Source organism: Pholcus phalangioides, unplaced genomic scaffold, assembly GCF_987345545.1.
Source record: "Pholcus phalangioides strain wild (caught in Gottingen) unplaced genomic scaffold, Ppha-v1.0 ptg000016l_1, whole genome shotgun sequence".
Taxonomy (NCBI): domain Eukaryota; kingdom Metazoa; phylum Arthropoda; class Arachnida; order Araneae; family Pholcidae; genus Pholcus; species Pholcus phalangioides.
The window spans coordinates 2563188-2579430 of NW_028301609.1; the positions used below are offsets into that span (position 1 = coordinate 2563188).

Below are 16243 nucleotides of genomic sequence, written 5' to 3' on the forward strand. Positions count from 1 at the left end.
GCTTTGGTCAAAACCGTCTGGACGAGGGTCACGTGTAGTATGTTTGAATCCCGAATGTAAACAAATAATTTGTACCCTACCTCCTTTGATTTGATGGTTGGCGATCATCATGAATGTTTTTCCTAGAATTAAAAGCAGTTTAAAATTCACCGAATGGGTTGAAGATGAATCTTATCCCTTCGAAAGAAATTCTCAGTCAATGGTTCACGCTGTAAGTGGTTGTAATATTGTAAATATATCTCTCTGCAGCTGTTGTGGTTTTTTTCGGAAATGTAGCAAGTTTCTCTATGTGATACAGTCGACGTTCGGGAACCGCTTTGTATAAGGGGCAACTTGGCGATTTTCGGTGACTTTTTTTCGGCACCAAATATGTCCGACGAAGCGACAAAAAAGCCGCCAAGGCCGTTTAGGCACTACGGGCGCCGAAAAAAAAATCGTCATCATAGAAAATAATGATAAAAACCCATTCAAATACGAAAAATATCACAGGAAACACAAGAGAAATATAACACTGTAAACATAAATAAGATATGGATTATAAATATGATTTTTTCTGGGTTAGTAAATATGATATGAGGCTGTGGGAAGATATTGACGCCCAAGCAAAGGTAACAATGCTGAAACCAACAAGCATAGTTATAATAATAAAAAAATCACTAAGACTAAACATCAAAACAAAATAAGTTATCCACTCTTTTAAATAAACAACGGTCCTGCATGTTATATAAATAAGTATGTTCTATGCATGAAAAATTAAAACCTGGACTCTCTTTCTGGGTATCCAGATTCTGTATCATTGTATTATCCAGATTTCCAATTCCTTGTATTGAATAATTGGGATATTTTTCTGGTTGTTACGCCGATATGAACCTTAGGAAGAAAGGTTAGCTGTCTTCTCTTCCAGGAATCAAACCTGGGGGTCCTCTTGCATGCCGGGCAAGTGTCTTTGCTGTAGTTAAGGAAGGCTGCAATGTCTTCTCTTATCATGGCATGCTATTAATATGTGTTTACAGGTTATTCATCCTTTCTAGCATGCTATTATAAGGAGAAGAAGGAAAGTTGTGTGTGTCTGGTGTTTTGGTTGCATGCAAGGGGACCCGAGTTTGATTCCTGAAGGAGATGGGTGACTTTTTCCCCTAAGATTTGTATCAGTATAACAATCAGAATAATCTCTTCCCAATGTATTACGGGCCGAGAAAATAACATTATCTCTGTATTTTGTCTTTGTATTTTTCCCTCACCAGAATACAAAAAGAATGCATCCGATAGAATCTGAATACATCTGATCTTATACATAAATGTGAAAGTATGTATGTATGCTCTTTATACAAATCTACAGTTTTAGACCGATCGTCGCCAGATTTTGCATATATACCAAACAGGTCCGGGATTGAACCGTAGGCTACTTTAAAAGTTCGTCAGAGCTGGGCGAAAAACTGTCGGGCAACAATAGTTTTGGGGCCTCAACAATTACTTTCGGAACATTTACTTTGGTTACCGTGGTTTCCAACAATGCGTTTCAGACGTGAATATATGCCTTTACAATGGTTTGTCACACCTTTAATTCTGTTAGTATATGCATATGTATAATAGTTTATGCCTTTATAATGGTTTGCCACATTTTCAATACTCTCAGTAATGAGGGTTTTTGAATACGTCATAATCATCATCAGCATCACTTTGAGGGTCAAGATAAGGGTGATCCTCATAGAAATCAGTGTTAAAATTGCCGCTTTTACTGTAGAAATGCTGAAATTTGGTGGGGTTTTCTGTCACATCAATAATTTTAAAAATTGTATTAAATACTCAATTTTTGAAATATTGAGTTCGCTTAGAGATATACGAAGCCCAGAAAATTAAATATGAAGTAATTATCCGGATCTACTTTTGAGTTGGATATTCCTGCAATAACATTGATTTCAACTTTTTATTTATATCTTCTCAAGCATGAAAATTAAGTTCCCCGTATTGTCTTTTGATATTCAACTGCATAAACTGATATAGTTTAGGTTGTAAATAGTCTATAAGGTTTTCGCGACCATCATTTGATAAAAATTGTTTTTTCGTGTTCGAAGACCGTCGTCCGTTTGAGTTTGTTCTCAACGTTTCCCCAACACTAGTGGTTGGCATCATCAGAAGAATTGATAAACTGGATCAAAGTCAAGTTTTCCGGAGTTTCAGGTTGTATTTATGCACATAAGTGGCTTGAACTACACTATTGTTTTGCGATTGGTCAGTTGATTCTATGGCTGGCAGCGTATTGTAAACAGTTGTTATGCTGGTAGAACCTGATTGGCCGAGAGATGTGGAGTTATCTGATTGGCTGTTGTCATCATTCTGTTGCTGGACTTTGAAGGGGAAGGTTCTTGTTCTTCTGAGAGCTGGTGTCCAGGATCTGCTCAATTTCAAAGTTTCTTCTCTTCTATTATAGCTGTTTTTGTGCTTGTATATTTCAATAGCCTCTCTGTAGATTCATGGGAAGAAGTGGTCAACATTAGCTATTACCTGTGTTTTGCTGAACTGTACACTGTGGTTGTCGTAAAGCGCATGCTCTGCCACCGCAGACTTTTCTGTTTGGCCCATTCTGCAGCATCGTTCGTGCTCTTTTATTCTCGTGGCCACAGATCTTTTTGTGGCCAAATGGTCTTTATACGATGTTTTTTCATGACCTTGCTGATTCTTGCCGTCACTCCGGGGATAAACGGAAAATGAGCAGTCACAATCAATTGGAAAAGTTGTGCTGCCTTTTATCCCCGGAGTGACGGCAAGAATCAGCAAGGTCATGAAAAAACATCGTATAAAGACCATTTTCAAACCAACCAGAAAAATATGTGAAATGCTGCGATCAGCAAAAGACCACCGTGACCCTCTATCAACACCGGGGATCTACCGAATACCGTGCACCTGTGGTCAGGTATATATTGGAACCACAAAAAGATCTGTGGCCACGAGAATAAAAGAGCACGAACGATGCTGCAGAATGGGCCAAACAGAAAAGTCTGCGGTGGCAGAGCATGCGCTTTACGACAACCACAGTGTACAGTTCAGCAAAACACAGGTAATAGCTAATGTTGACCACTTCTTCCCACGAATCTACAGAGAGGCTATTGAAATATACAAGCACAAAAACAGCTATAATAGAAGAGAAGAAACTTTGAAATTGAGCAGATCCTGGACACCAGCTGTTTACAATACGCTGCCAGCCATAGAATCAACTGACCAATTGCAAAACAATAGTGTAGTTCAAGCCACTTATGTGCATAAATACAACCTGAGACTCCGGAAAACTTGACTTTGATCCAGTTTATCAATTCTCCTGATGATGCCAACCACTAGTGTTGGGGAAACGTTGAGAACAAACTCAAACGGACGACGGTCTTCGAACCCGAAAAAACAATTTTTATCATAGTTTAGGTTGTTTTAAAATCAATCATTGGTCCGTAAAGTACATCAAAGAAATTCCACAGCTTTAATTAAGCATTGCTGGAAGCAGAAACAGGCAGAAATTGATAACTTGAAGTTCGGAAGGGGGATCGAAATACCTAGCACCCCTTAAAAAGGGGAGAAAAATTTGTTTCTATGTTTCTTTAAATCTAGATTTGTTTATTTCATGAAGTTGCGCAGGAAGTCGCTATATTGGTCAACTTAGACACGGTTTGCATGTCCCTCAAAGAAAGAGGGAGATATCACGTGATCCAAACAGCCTCATTGAAGAAATCCCGGGCAGCGCCGGGTATTATAGCTAGTTCATTATGAATGTTAGTCGGTAGACTTTCATCCTTCCTTTGTTGACCCACACAATAGCCATTGTTGCTAGAAAAACTTATTCTTGCTGTCTTGTAAATGTTGGCCGAATAAATGGGAGAAGGTAAAATGATTCAAAGGTTTCATTTTTGAACAGTAAAACCTCTCTTTTGCGGACACTGGTGGGACAAAAAAATCTGACTGTGAAAGAAAGGTGTCCGTTAATCATGGGTTTGAAATGCATACTTTTATAATACAAGGGATTTTATTATACAAGGAAACGAAATTATTATTTAGCTGCGAAAGAGGGATTGCTGCATCTGAGGGGTGTCCATTAAGAAGGGGTTTTACTGTATCTCCAAAGTAGTTTGTAAAATACAAAGGATCCTAAAATGCAGAGAACAGAGAAGCTTCAAATCAGCCAATTCAATTGATTCTTATTGTCCAGATATTTAAGAATTTTCCGGAAGCTGTGACTCTAATCTTCAAGCATTGCAGCTAATACAATGTATCTAAAACATTGTCAAAGAAATACAGAATAATCATAATTTATTTCCTATGACAGTCCAGTAAAATTAAAAATTGCAGTTGGTTATTTTAAATCTGTATTGTATGTTTTCATTTACTTATTTGTTTCTAATTTTAGGTACAATTCATTATTCCATGTATAACTGAAGTACCGGAACCTATCGATGAACTTCTGTCACCAGAAACCAATGCGTATTTGTATGTAGAACAACTGAATCTCTCATCTTTAATCAATAACATTTTCATCGAAGCTTTTGTCAAGAGAGGTACTTTATTTTATCATACATAGGTATAGATATACAGGGTGATTCAGAAAAGATGAGGAAAACTTTAAGAGGTGATGGCACATACTAATAAAAACAATTGTCATCAAAGAATGCATGGTCTAACATGAAACGCAAACGTGCTAGCACATTTTGAAATGGCCACTCTGCAAACGTTAAAACGACATTCCTGTTTCATTTATCAATAGAAAAATAACACCATGCATGCAGATGTAACCTGAGGAAGAAGAAGAAACCATATGTAAATCAGCATTAAGATGAATAAAAGGTGCGGATGCCAGCCCTGTGAAGTTATTCCAGCACGCAGCTGTTCTAACAGTTGTAACGTACATGATAATGGCGCACTTTAGTGATACTGAAAAAGCAGACACATGCATTTCATTTACAGAGCTGTAAATGGAAATACCGCAGTGGCAGCATTATTTTGTGTGTGTGCTACCACCTCTTAAAGTTTTTCCTATCTTTTCTGAATCACTCTGTATATGTAGCATTTAATATTTTAGGAAGGCATTTCTTTCACAAAAATTGTGGAAAATAACAGTGAAAGCTTGACATCCCAACAAGGATCAAAAAGCACATAGACTTAGGAACTTAAGAAAGTGTCATGTTAGCAAGGTTTCAATTGGTCTCATCCCTTAACTGTTTTTAAAGATTGTTCTTGCACATTTGTATAGAAATTTCCAAAAAAATATTTTTTTCAAGAAACACTATAGTCATTAGTTTTATTTGTTTTAAAACTGCAAATGAAACAGTATCTTTTTTCTCTCTTTAGGGTTTTTATCAGGTTATACAGTGAAAGGATCTACAAAAGAATTCATACAGATCAATCAGTCAGGTAGTTGGAGCATTCTTCTTTGAATTTTTACCAAATAATGAATTTTTCATTATTATTGAACATAAATTTGTGTTATTTAGTTTGGATAAAAGTTTTAAATTTGAATGTAATTTTCATTGTTATTTTATAGTGTTAGAAAAACTTTCAATTTTAAAAAAAAAATCATTTTACTGCAGGGAAATTGGTGGTATCGCATCGATCCTGTCGAAATCTAGGACTTCCTAATGACCCTCAACCAGGTAGAAAGAAGAAGAAAAATCGCTCTAATCAAAGTAAGAGTCCGCAAGTTTTTTTACCTAACATTGCAATGAAAATGTGATAAGACCTGATTGAATGTGATCTACCCAAGCTCCAAGACACAGGTACCATCAAAGCATAGACATTTCCAAACAAGACTTGGAAAAATATCATTGTAGAATGATTTACCATTATATCAAGTATCATTGCAGCAAGGTTTCACTACATTCAAACTTTAGCAATTGCATATACACACTTTATTCCAGAGTATGAAAAAATCATGTTTTTTTTTAAATCAGTAAAATTAGATTTTTTTCATTTAAATCAATTTTTTTTAAATTTAAATCAGATTTGTTTGTTAAAATTAACAGACTGACTGATTTTTGTATATTTGTATATTTGTATTTGTATATTTGTATTTGTATATTTGTATTTGTATATTTGTATTTGTATATTTGTATTTGTATATTTGTATTTGTGTATTTGTATTTGTATATTTGTATTTGTATATTTTTCAATGAAACAGTCGAAATTCGGATGACAAGCAACATTTTTCGTCTACTTATAATTTAATTTATTATAATAATACTAATTAATTAATATTAATCTAATGAATATTAAATTTCTCATGGCATTGTCTATGTTTTACCAAGTGAAATCTGGAGAGTTGTATCTGAATTTCTCGCATATTTGTCTCAACTTGCATCATCAAATCCAACGTATTTCATCGCAAAAGGATTCAGCATCTTCAATTTGCAAGCCCATTTTCAGGATTAAAGTTAAACTCCCAGCCAAATTTCGCAGGTTGGAATTCCTGAAATCAACTTTTTAAAAATCATGTTATAGAGAAACTGCATGAAACGAGGGATACCTGTACTGTCCAATGCTAAAGCAATGGATCAAATCAAACTGACATTTTTCAAGTTTTTAAATTTAGTTTTTAATTCTGTATTGCAAGTTAACAACTAAAATAAATTATACAGTTGTGGGTTTGTTTTTCTTTCTTTCTACTACAGTAACTTTGGATCTGTTGTCACCATCTTTCAGCCCAGGTAAAAAGTGGCATACGAAGGTTACCTCTGAGTTTCAGAAGATGAGTGATGTGTCATTTGATTTCATCATTAGCTGGATACCTCATGGTAATTTATTTTTGGTTTTTTTTTCCTTGCAGTTTGGAAGACAAGTTATTTTGCATTCACATATTGCATAGCTGCCAAGTCTCCCGAATTTTAGCTTCATCGCTCGACCTCCCGAAAAGTTCTTAAATCTCCCGAAATTTTACGAAAATCACAAAAATCCCTAATTGTCCCTAAAAATTTCCTACTTCATTAAAAAAAATCCCCGCTTATGAAAACAATCCCTAAGGAATTTCTTGTGGGGCATGAAGCAGGGCCGTCTCTGCATGAAGCCTCTTTTTTTTTCCCCTTTCGAAATGATGTCACACGTCGTAAATAGGGAAATACCCTTTTTAAGGAAGTTTTACAAACCCTCTGATGGTAACAAGAAAGTTGTTTGTTTTATCGTGCAGGGGAATGGCTTAGCAGCCAATAGTCCTGGATAATAATTGAAGATTATAGTGACGCGCATATGGTCAAAATTTCTTTTGTTTAAGTTACGTACGTGCGATATAACAAAGCATGAATACTGATAAGCAAAAATATATTTAATCAATTTTAAAGATACTTATTCCGATGAATTTCTTTTCATCAAATGTTCCAGAAAAGGTTCGACTTTCCCTTTTTGTACAAGTTAAACGGACATAAACATCGGTCATGGTGGAAAGAGTGACATCATCACTCATGTGAAATGAAAAAAAAAACAAGCAAGTGTCACAAAAAGTCAGTGTTCTTCAAAAATTGACGGTGTTTTCCTTCATCTTCCAATGATTTTGTGGTCATTTGCGCAGAATGTTTGTTCACAGCGTTTCTGATTGAACACAATATTTATTTTTACATCATTGAAGTTTTGACCTCCAATTTCACTTGTTTTTTGCGTAGGAATTTTATTCCCAAGGGTTTAACTTCTATGTGTGTAAAATCCCTATTTTAATTTAACTTCAGTTTTTGAGTAGGGATTTTATTCCCTACGCTCTAACTTTTATGTTTGGAAAATCCCTATTTTATTTGGAAAAATCCCTATTGTATTTATTAGGGAGTGGTTTTAGAATAAAATACGGGTTTGCGCGAAAATCTCCCGAATTTTCATTTTCAAAAGTTGGCAGCTATGATATTGTATACTGTAATTCTGTGGTGGTCAGCTGAAGTTGATTTTCTAATATTGATGTGCAAATGTGAGTCAGTTTCCCATTTGAAAAAGTCTCTTCTCTTGTGGAAGAGAGTTATTACTTGAACATGATACAATCGATGCTCACTATAACAACTTCATGTTATAACGACCATTCCATTACAACAACCAGTAGGATATGTTCTAAACTTTCTCATGTAACGACTATCATATATATTTTTCCCCTTTTGATATAACAACCCTCCCAATATAGCGTTAATTTTCTATAGGACGAAGAGGGTCATTATATTTAGCATCGACTGCACTTGCTTAGCATAAAAAGTCATGCATTTGCTATTTTTAAGTATTAACTTTTTTTTAGTAAATATTTTAAGTATTGAAGACGAACCGCAAGAACACAGAACATGTATAACTCTGACAACATAAATACAATAGGGCCACACATACACTCAGAACACATGTTCTGGCATGTGTCAAATATACCCACCGTTAGATATTCCCCAGGGAATGTTTACCATGTTACCATAGTCAATGTCACCTCTTTTTGACTGACTGATCACTAACAAACACATGAATGATATTCTGAAGGAAGGTTCTAAGTTTTTTTCTCTTGTAATCAGGGTTGCAACTAGATACTAGGTCAGCTGCAGGAAAATCATGTTTTTGTGGTTTTTTGCTTCAGTGTTATGTTGAAGATTAGGTAAAAGGGTGAATTTGGCAGCCCTGATTGTAATTAAAGTCATATTAAGTTTATCCATAATCATAAATTTGTTACCATTATGAAACCAACATTTATGCATCAGTAAAACATAAATAGGTCTGTATTAATACATTTATTTTGAACTCTATATTTATTTTACTTTTTTTTCTTTATACCAGATTCAGAGATTTGTCCCTCATCATCACTTAAAAAATATTTCGAGAGCAGGGAGTACAATTGTAGAATCTGTGAACCAAAACTATCATCATTCGTCAAGTACTCTGTGCCAACTCCGAAATTTGATTTTGAAGATTTATCATCTAATCATGATTTTCTTGAATGGGTTGGATGTCAAGTTTGCGGAATCGATTGGTATGTGTGGTTTCAAGAATTTTCATTGCATTTTTTACACATACCATTTTTGATAAAATTTTCATACAAGATATACAGAAGACTGGATGTTGTGAAGATATTTATTATTTGAGATGTTAATTTTTTAAGGAAGGAAAAAACTCATCTCTGCCTCTACCGGGAGTCGAACCCGGGTCCCTCGATTGCCGGACGAGTGCTCTGACCACTAAGCTACAGAGGAGATAGAGATTTTCCTTCGCTAGAGCGTATATATGCCGAACGGAACCGTGCAATGGACGGTGAAACCAATCAGCTAATCATACCTTATATGTTTTGGTTTGTCTGCATTATAGCATTATTTGGGTCAAGGAATAGACTTGATAAATGTTTTTTTTGAATCGTGGTTAATATGGTTCACCAATGTACCATGGGTTTGATACATTGGTAATAACATTTTGTTTTATATTGGTATAAAATGTACCATGTGTGTATTGACCTGACTTTAAGAAAACTTGACTTATGGTATACCTCCTCTTTTTGATGAAGTAAACTTTTTATTAATTACTAGCTATAATACCCGGCGCTGCCCGGGTTTTCTTCAATGAGGCTGTTAGAAACACGTGATATCTCCCTCTTTCTTTGAGGGACATGCAAACCGTGTCTAAGTTAACCAGTATGGCGACGTCCTGCGCGACTCATCAAAGAAATAAATCTAAATTTAAAGAAACGTAGAAATGAATAGTCCCCCCCCCCCTTTTTTTTATGGTTGTTAGGTATTTCGATTCCCTCCCCCTGAACTTCAAGTTATCTATTTCTGCCTGTTTGAGCTTCCAAAAATGCTTAATTAAAGCTGTGGAATTTTTTCGATGCACTTTACGGGGCCCATAACTAATTTTAAAAACATCCTAAACTATATGAATTTATGCAAATAAATATCAAAAGACAATACGGGGGACATTAATTTTCATGCTTGAGAAGATATAAATAAAAAGTTGAAATCAATGTTATTACATGGATATCAAACTCAAAAGTAGATCCGGCAAATTATTCATATTTTTAATTTTCTGGGCTTCGTATCTCCAAGTGAATTCCATATTTCAAAAATCGAGAATTCAATTTAATTTTTAAAATTATTGATGTGGCAGGAATCCCCCTCCCCCCACTAAATTTCCGTATTTATGCAGTTAAATCGGCAATTTTAATAGTGATTTCTATGAGGATCACCCTTTTCCTGACCCTCAAAGCGATGATGATGATGATTATGACGTCTATTCAAAAAGCCTCATTACTGAGAGTATTGAAAATGTGGCAAACCATTATAAAGGCATAAACTATTATACATAACTGGCAGCATTAAAGAAGTGACAAACCATTGTAAAGACATAAACACGTCTGAAACTCATCGCTAGGGAACCACGGTAACCAAAGTAAACGTTCGGAAAGTGATTGTTGAGGCCCAAAAACCATTGTTGCCGGACAGTTTTTTGCCCATTTGGGGCATTTGCCCTGGTCTGACGAAATTTTAAAGTAGCCTATCGTTCAAGTCGGGTCCCATTTGGTATATATGCAAAATTTGGCGACGATCGATCTAAAATTGTAGATTTGTATAGAGAACATACACACACACACACACACAGAAAATCAATTTTATATATATAGATCAGTGGAGCTATGTATTAACTAATGAGATTTAAAGACCAGACAACAGTTTCATCCATCACTTCTTATAGAGATACAGTAGATGCTCATTATAAACCGCCCACCCATTTCGTCAAAAATTCACATTATATCAGCTGGTGGTTATATTGAAAGAAAAATATATTGATATGAAACATAGACATATATGTATAAAGCAAAAACATTTATACATGTTATATGAAAAAATTTGGGACGTGTTCTACCAGCGTTGTAATGGAATAGTTGCTATATAACATGAGGTTTGTTATAACAAGTGTTGACTGTATCAAAGCATTATTTAGAGACCACATGATGACCACATTTAATATTCCATTGACAAATTATGACAAGCTTGTAGGCCGTCATTGACCCATGATGTCTGAAATGGTCCTGTGGATATTGTGAGTCATTTCTCTCATTCTTTTTGACACACTTAAATTATTCTTTTTCACACATTCGAGTTATTCTGATTAGCAGAGATGTGATGTAATCGGCATCCTGGGTGTACTTAAAAATTGTATATTAGTTGCGGTGTAGATACATATTTATATGAAAACATTTTCTTTTCTTTTTGTTAAGCTGCAAATAATAAGTTTCTGTTTTAACAGCATGGAAGAAAATTCGATCGCGGATGGTTATATGTTGACAGATAGTGAGGATGTTGCTAGCCGGTTATTAAAGGGTACATATCAAGGATTTTACCCCACTGTGTTCATTAAGAAATTGCGTGAAAAAGCAAGGTGATGTGGTTTTTATTATACTTTAAATGTGTTGTAAAACTTTGATTTGACAGTCCCGTAATTTAATTATTTTTTTGATTTAGCAATGGCATTTAAGATCCAGACATAACTTCATGATGTATCTGCAGTTCATTGTTACATAATTCAGCTATTAATTTGCTCTAGTCATTGATTGAATTTCACTTGTTTGTAAATAGTTGGGAATATACCTTTCTCAGGGCTCCCACTTGTCCTACTTTTTCTACTTTTTGGTAAAATGTCCTACTTTTGTCCTACTTTCTCGGTTTTGTCCTACTTTCTAGTTTTTGTCCTACTTTTCCTACTTTTTTACCAAATCCTATCAACAAAATTTGTGTAATTGATTTTAATTCAGCAGGAAATTATTGATATATTGCCAAATATTACAAATCTTGGAGAATGCAATTAATTATTCTGCCAAAGCAGAAATTGTATAATTTTTAACGTAATTTAGAAAAGGGGGGGGGGTGTATGTGGACCATTTGATTGATAAATTTTTCATTTGCTTAGTTTGAGGGTTCAACAAGTAGAGTAGTGGTTAAAAACTTCTGTCTGGATGGAAAAATAATTTTGTATTTATTACTTCATGGTCTTGGACAATAACTTTCATCATTCAAAATTATGGTGCAAATAGGTGAAACAACAGTTTGCATTTGAAAGCAGTTGCATACGTAGGCCTATTCTAGGTTTGGTGATTCTGATGCTACGCAATAGCATTCAGTTGTCTTGTGTATTTTTAAGGCATGAAGAGGCATAAACAATATTTATAATGCTCAGCAAAGAGCTAGAAATGGAAGTGCTTCATTTGTCAAAAATGATTACACTGGCATTGAACAGTAAAATGTGAACAAAACAGGAAAATTCAAAAAATGATGAACAACACAGTAAAACTATCTGGTTCACCTTGCCAAATTTACGTCGGATCTTGTAATTTACACATTTTGCATTGTGCTTTTGAAAGTGGTCTTGAAGGTGCGTCATTCTTAAAAAACTTAGGTCTTCGAAATTTTCTGTGCCTTGTCGAAGAGAGTTGACAAGCTCTTCACTTTGGAAGACTCCAAAAAAGAATGTAATATATATGAGGAGAGACAGCAAAGAATTATCTGTGGTTGCTAGTGCACTGTTTTGGCCAAAAATTTGTTTTGTAACCAAGCCATTTGTCATTTTGTTTTGGCTTGACTAAAATAGTGCTAGGGGAAAAAAAGTTAATTAAAAATTTTTTTTTTTAATTATTTACCCTCCCCCATCCTACTTTTTAGTCCTGCGTTTTCCTACTTTTTCTCATTTTTTGAGTGGGAGCCCTGCTTTCTGTATATACACTATCTACCAATAAGTATTTGGACACCTGTGATAGAAAAGAAAAACTAACTTTATTCAAAATCAATAGTTGGTAGAGCCTCCACGAGCGGCAATTACAGCGTGAACCCTCCGGGGCATACTTTCCACAAGTCTTTGTGTGACGGCTAGTGGTATTTTCTTCCACTCGGCTTGGAGAAGACATGTCAGTTCCTTCACCGATTTTGGACGGGTAGGGCACCCCTTAATTCGGCGATCCAACTCGTCCCAGAGGTTCTCGATAGGGTTCAGGTCTGGGCTCTGGGCAGGCCAGTCCATTCGATGAACCCCATTGGCACCATACCAAGCCTTGGTTAACCTCGCAGTATGACAGCTGGCATTGTCGTCCTGGAAGTAACGGGGGTCCACCCCGTAAAACTGCCACAACGTAGGAAGCACATTGTCATCCAAAATAGTGCAGTAGGCATCGGCGTTGAACTTACCATGAATGGGGACCAAGGATCCCAGTCCATACTAGGAGAAACACCCCCAGACCATAATTCCACCTCCGCCGAACTTGACTGCTGGCACAATGCATTCTGGCAGGAGACGTTCTCCAGGCAGACGCCAGACCCAGACCCTGCCATCCGAACGGTAGAGAGTGAACCTTGATTCGTCGCTCCAAAGAACCCGTTTCCACTGATCTACGGTCCAATTTTGATGTGCTTTGCACCACATTAACCGAGCAACGCGGTTGGACTTTGTGATCAAAGGCTTATGGGCAGCAGCACGACCATGAAAACCAATCAGATGTGCTTCCTTACGGATGGTATTCATTGAAACAATACTCCCGGATGCCTGTTGAAACTCCTCGCGGATGAGGGCCATCGGTTGGGTGCGGTTCTTCCGAATTTCTCTGGACAGCACCCGTCGGTCTCTATCTCCCAGTTTCGTTGGTCTGCCGACTCGGGGCGAATTCCGACAATCACAGCTCACCTTCCACTTCTTAATCACATAGGCCATTGTCGATTTTGGGTACTTCAGCTCGCTAGATATGTCCCTTAAGGATCGGTCATTTTTGTGATACCCGATAATTATACCTTTTTCGAAATCAGAGAGCTCCGAACTGCGCGGCATCTTGCATGCGACTAATGCCGATGTTGTTTCCTACACGATATATACCGGCGGAGGGCGTGACGTATCTCAGGACCGCAGATATCGTCATTTGCATAGCTGTCCAAATACTTATTGGTAGATAGTGTATAAGTATTATGACATGAATGTCGCTCTCCACTTGTTAATACAAGATATACAGAAGACTGGATGTTGTGAAGATATTTATTATTTGAGATGTTAACAAATAAAAAATAACATAAACAAAATAACATCTCAAATAATAAATATCTTCACAACATCCAGTCTTCTGTATATCTTGTATATAAGTATTAGCTGATGAGAACACATTATAACTGAACTTGCTGTTCTGATGGAATGAACAAGGCTTTCGTGGCCATCGTTTACAGATCAATGCATTGCTTTCAGTATTTGGCCGATGCATTTGAAGGTTTTTCCTTTTTAATTCTTTGTTCCCAGGAGTGACTAACATTTTCAATAAATAAGTCTCTTACGCTGTCTGTCAAGAAGTGCCAGTGAAGTCAGGGAAATGTGCGAATACAGGTTCTGTTCCTGTCAGACATCACATTTTATCTTTGCTACTCGTGCAAACAAAATGTCAAAAAGGAAAAATTTTTAACCATGTTGGCCTAATATTCCAAAAGTAATGGCACTACTAAGTTTTTAAAAAAATGACAGCGAAGCTCTTTCCTCTCTTTTTTCTTGTGGTAAAAGAATGTATAATTTTTCGTGATGTGTTTATTTTATTGAGTAGTATAAAATTTGGATGTGTACTTATCAAAAACACTCTCAAATTAAAAAAAAATAATACATTCACACTCACACATTGAATATTTTATTATATATATTTTTTATTTGTTATAGGTTAGTGTTGTCATCAAATTCAGATGTTCCTTTTGTTACTGTGATTATTCATGGGTTCCAGCAGCGTGAAGTGCTGAGTTTTGTCATTTTCCAGAATTCTTTTAAGTGCTATGCTTGGTACTATTCTCATACTCATCGGTGAAACTTCTATTTCTTGCCAATAAAGGGTTTCTCATTGATGTTCATATTTATTATGCATTCTTCTATTTTTTTAGTATGACCACTTAGTAAATTACTATGATTGTTTTTACTATGATACTGTAACAAATCCTTCAGAAATAGTATGCAAAAAAATGTCATACTTGATTGGGTGAAAAGTTTATTCACACTTTTTCCTTCCACCAGAGGAGTCTTCGACCTCTCAGACATTTTGGGCCAAATTTAATTTCCCACAAAGCCTGTGGGCCACCAAGTCATACCATGGTATTTTTGGCTACTAAACAAAGTTCTCCAAATTTTTCAACACTTTTATTTACTCTGAATTTATTTCTTTCACTATATTTGATTTTTTTTAATTATTTTTAAATAACTTCCTTCCATTAATACTTTTTAATCCATCATTTCTCGTATTAAATCAAAGTTTGTCCCGATAATTCTGATATTATTTTATACTAGTTTTAAATTTTCATTAATTATATATATCTTGCAAAAGTTCTTGATTTTTTTCGTAAATTATTACTTTTAACAATTCTGAAATTATTCCATTACTCTTAACCATCCAAATTATTTATTTCAGTAATTTGGTAAATATTTTTTCATTAATTTTAAGTTTTTATCAATTATAAAGTCTTTTTTTTTCAATAATTCTAAAATTATTTCTTCCATTAGGAGCCATTCAAGTATTACATCAGCAAATTTTTCGCCATTTTTGACCCCCCCCCCCCCTGCTCCCTTGCCAACAAAATTTCGTTAGCAGCTTTGTATATTTCATATCTTCAAAAAAAAAGTTTGTTGATGACGGATATATATATAAGCAACCTTCAAACCCCTTCCCTCTCTTTGTCATCAAAAGTCAGAAAATCAGAAACCCTCCCCCCGATGCTGATGTAATACTTGAATGACCCCTTTAGTATTTCTGTAAATTCCGTAATTATATATGTATATTTTTTGAATGCCAAATTCGACCTCTTGAAATAAATAGCCAAAATGAAATCATATCTCAGAAAATGTTCTAGCTCAGGGTTACTCCAAATTCATTACGATAGCCTTTTTAATGTCTCAAATGCACAGCATTACTATTCAATCTGGAAAGTACCTTTCAATTCTAAATGCAGCAGCAGGGCCGTTTTAAGAGCATCATGGGCCCCCGGGCCAAGTGATTTTTCTGAGGCCCTACGAGGCTAATTCTCGAAAACTTCAACCAGATCTCATTTTTATGAGGCCCTTTCTTCGCTTGAGGCCCCCGGGCCGTGCCCGGGTAGGTCCATGCCTTAAGACGGCACTGTGCAGCAGAACAGATTTCGGTGCTCTTTAACGAATCTTTTTTTTTTAATTTAATCGTTTTTCTGTGTAAAGTAGCTATTTTCTAAAAATGGTGGGCAGGCCACGTGTTGAAGACCCCTGTTCTATAAAGCTGCTTTGAGATAAAAAAATTGAACTCTTTGTACCACTT

The 16243-nt window shown here is 35.6% G+C and overlaps 1 protein-coding gene across 1 annotated transcript; it reads left to right on the forward strand.

Annotated features, from left to right (window-relative positions):
- Positions 1-14818, forward strand: LOC149074875 (ribonuclease P protein subunit p40-like). The gene is made up of 8 exons (XM_089245807.1): positions 1-211; positions 4391-4538; positions 5329-5391; positions 5568-5663; positions 6645-6767; positions 8752-8944; positions 11209-11340; positions 14632-14818. The coding sequence occupies exons 1-8, from the start codon at positions 110-112 to the stop codon at positions 14771-14773; spliced, it is 999 nt and encodes a 332-aa protein (XP_089101933.1). The 5' UTR covers positions 1-109; the 3' UTR covers positions 14774-14818.
- Positions 14819-16243: the final 1425 nt, after the last annotated feature.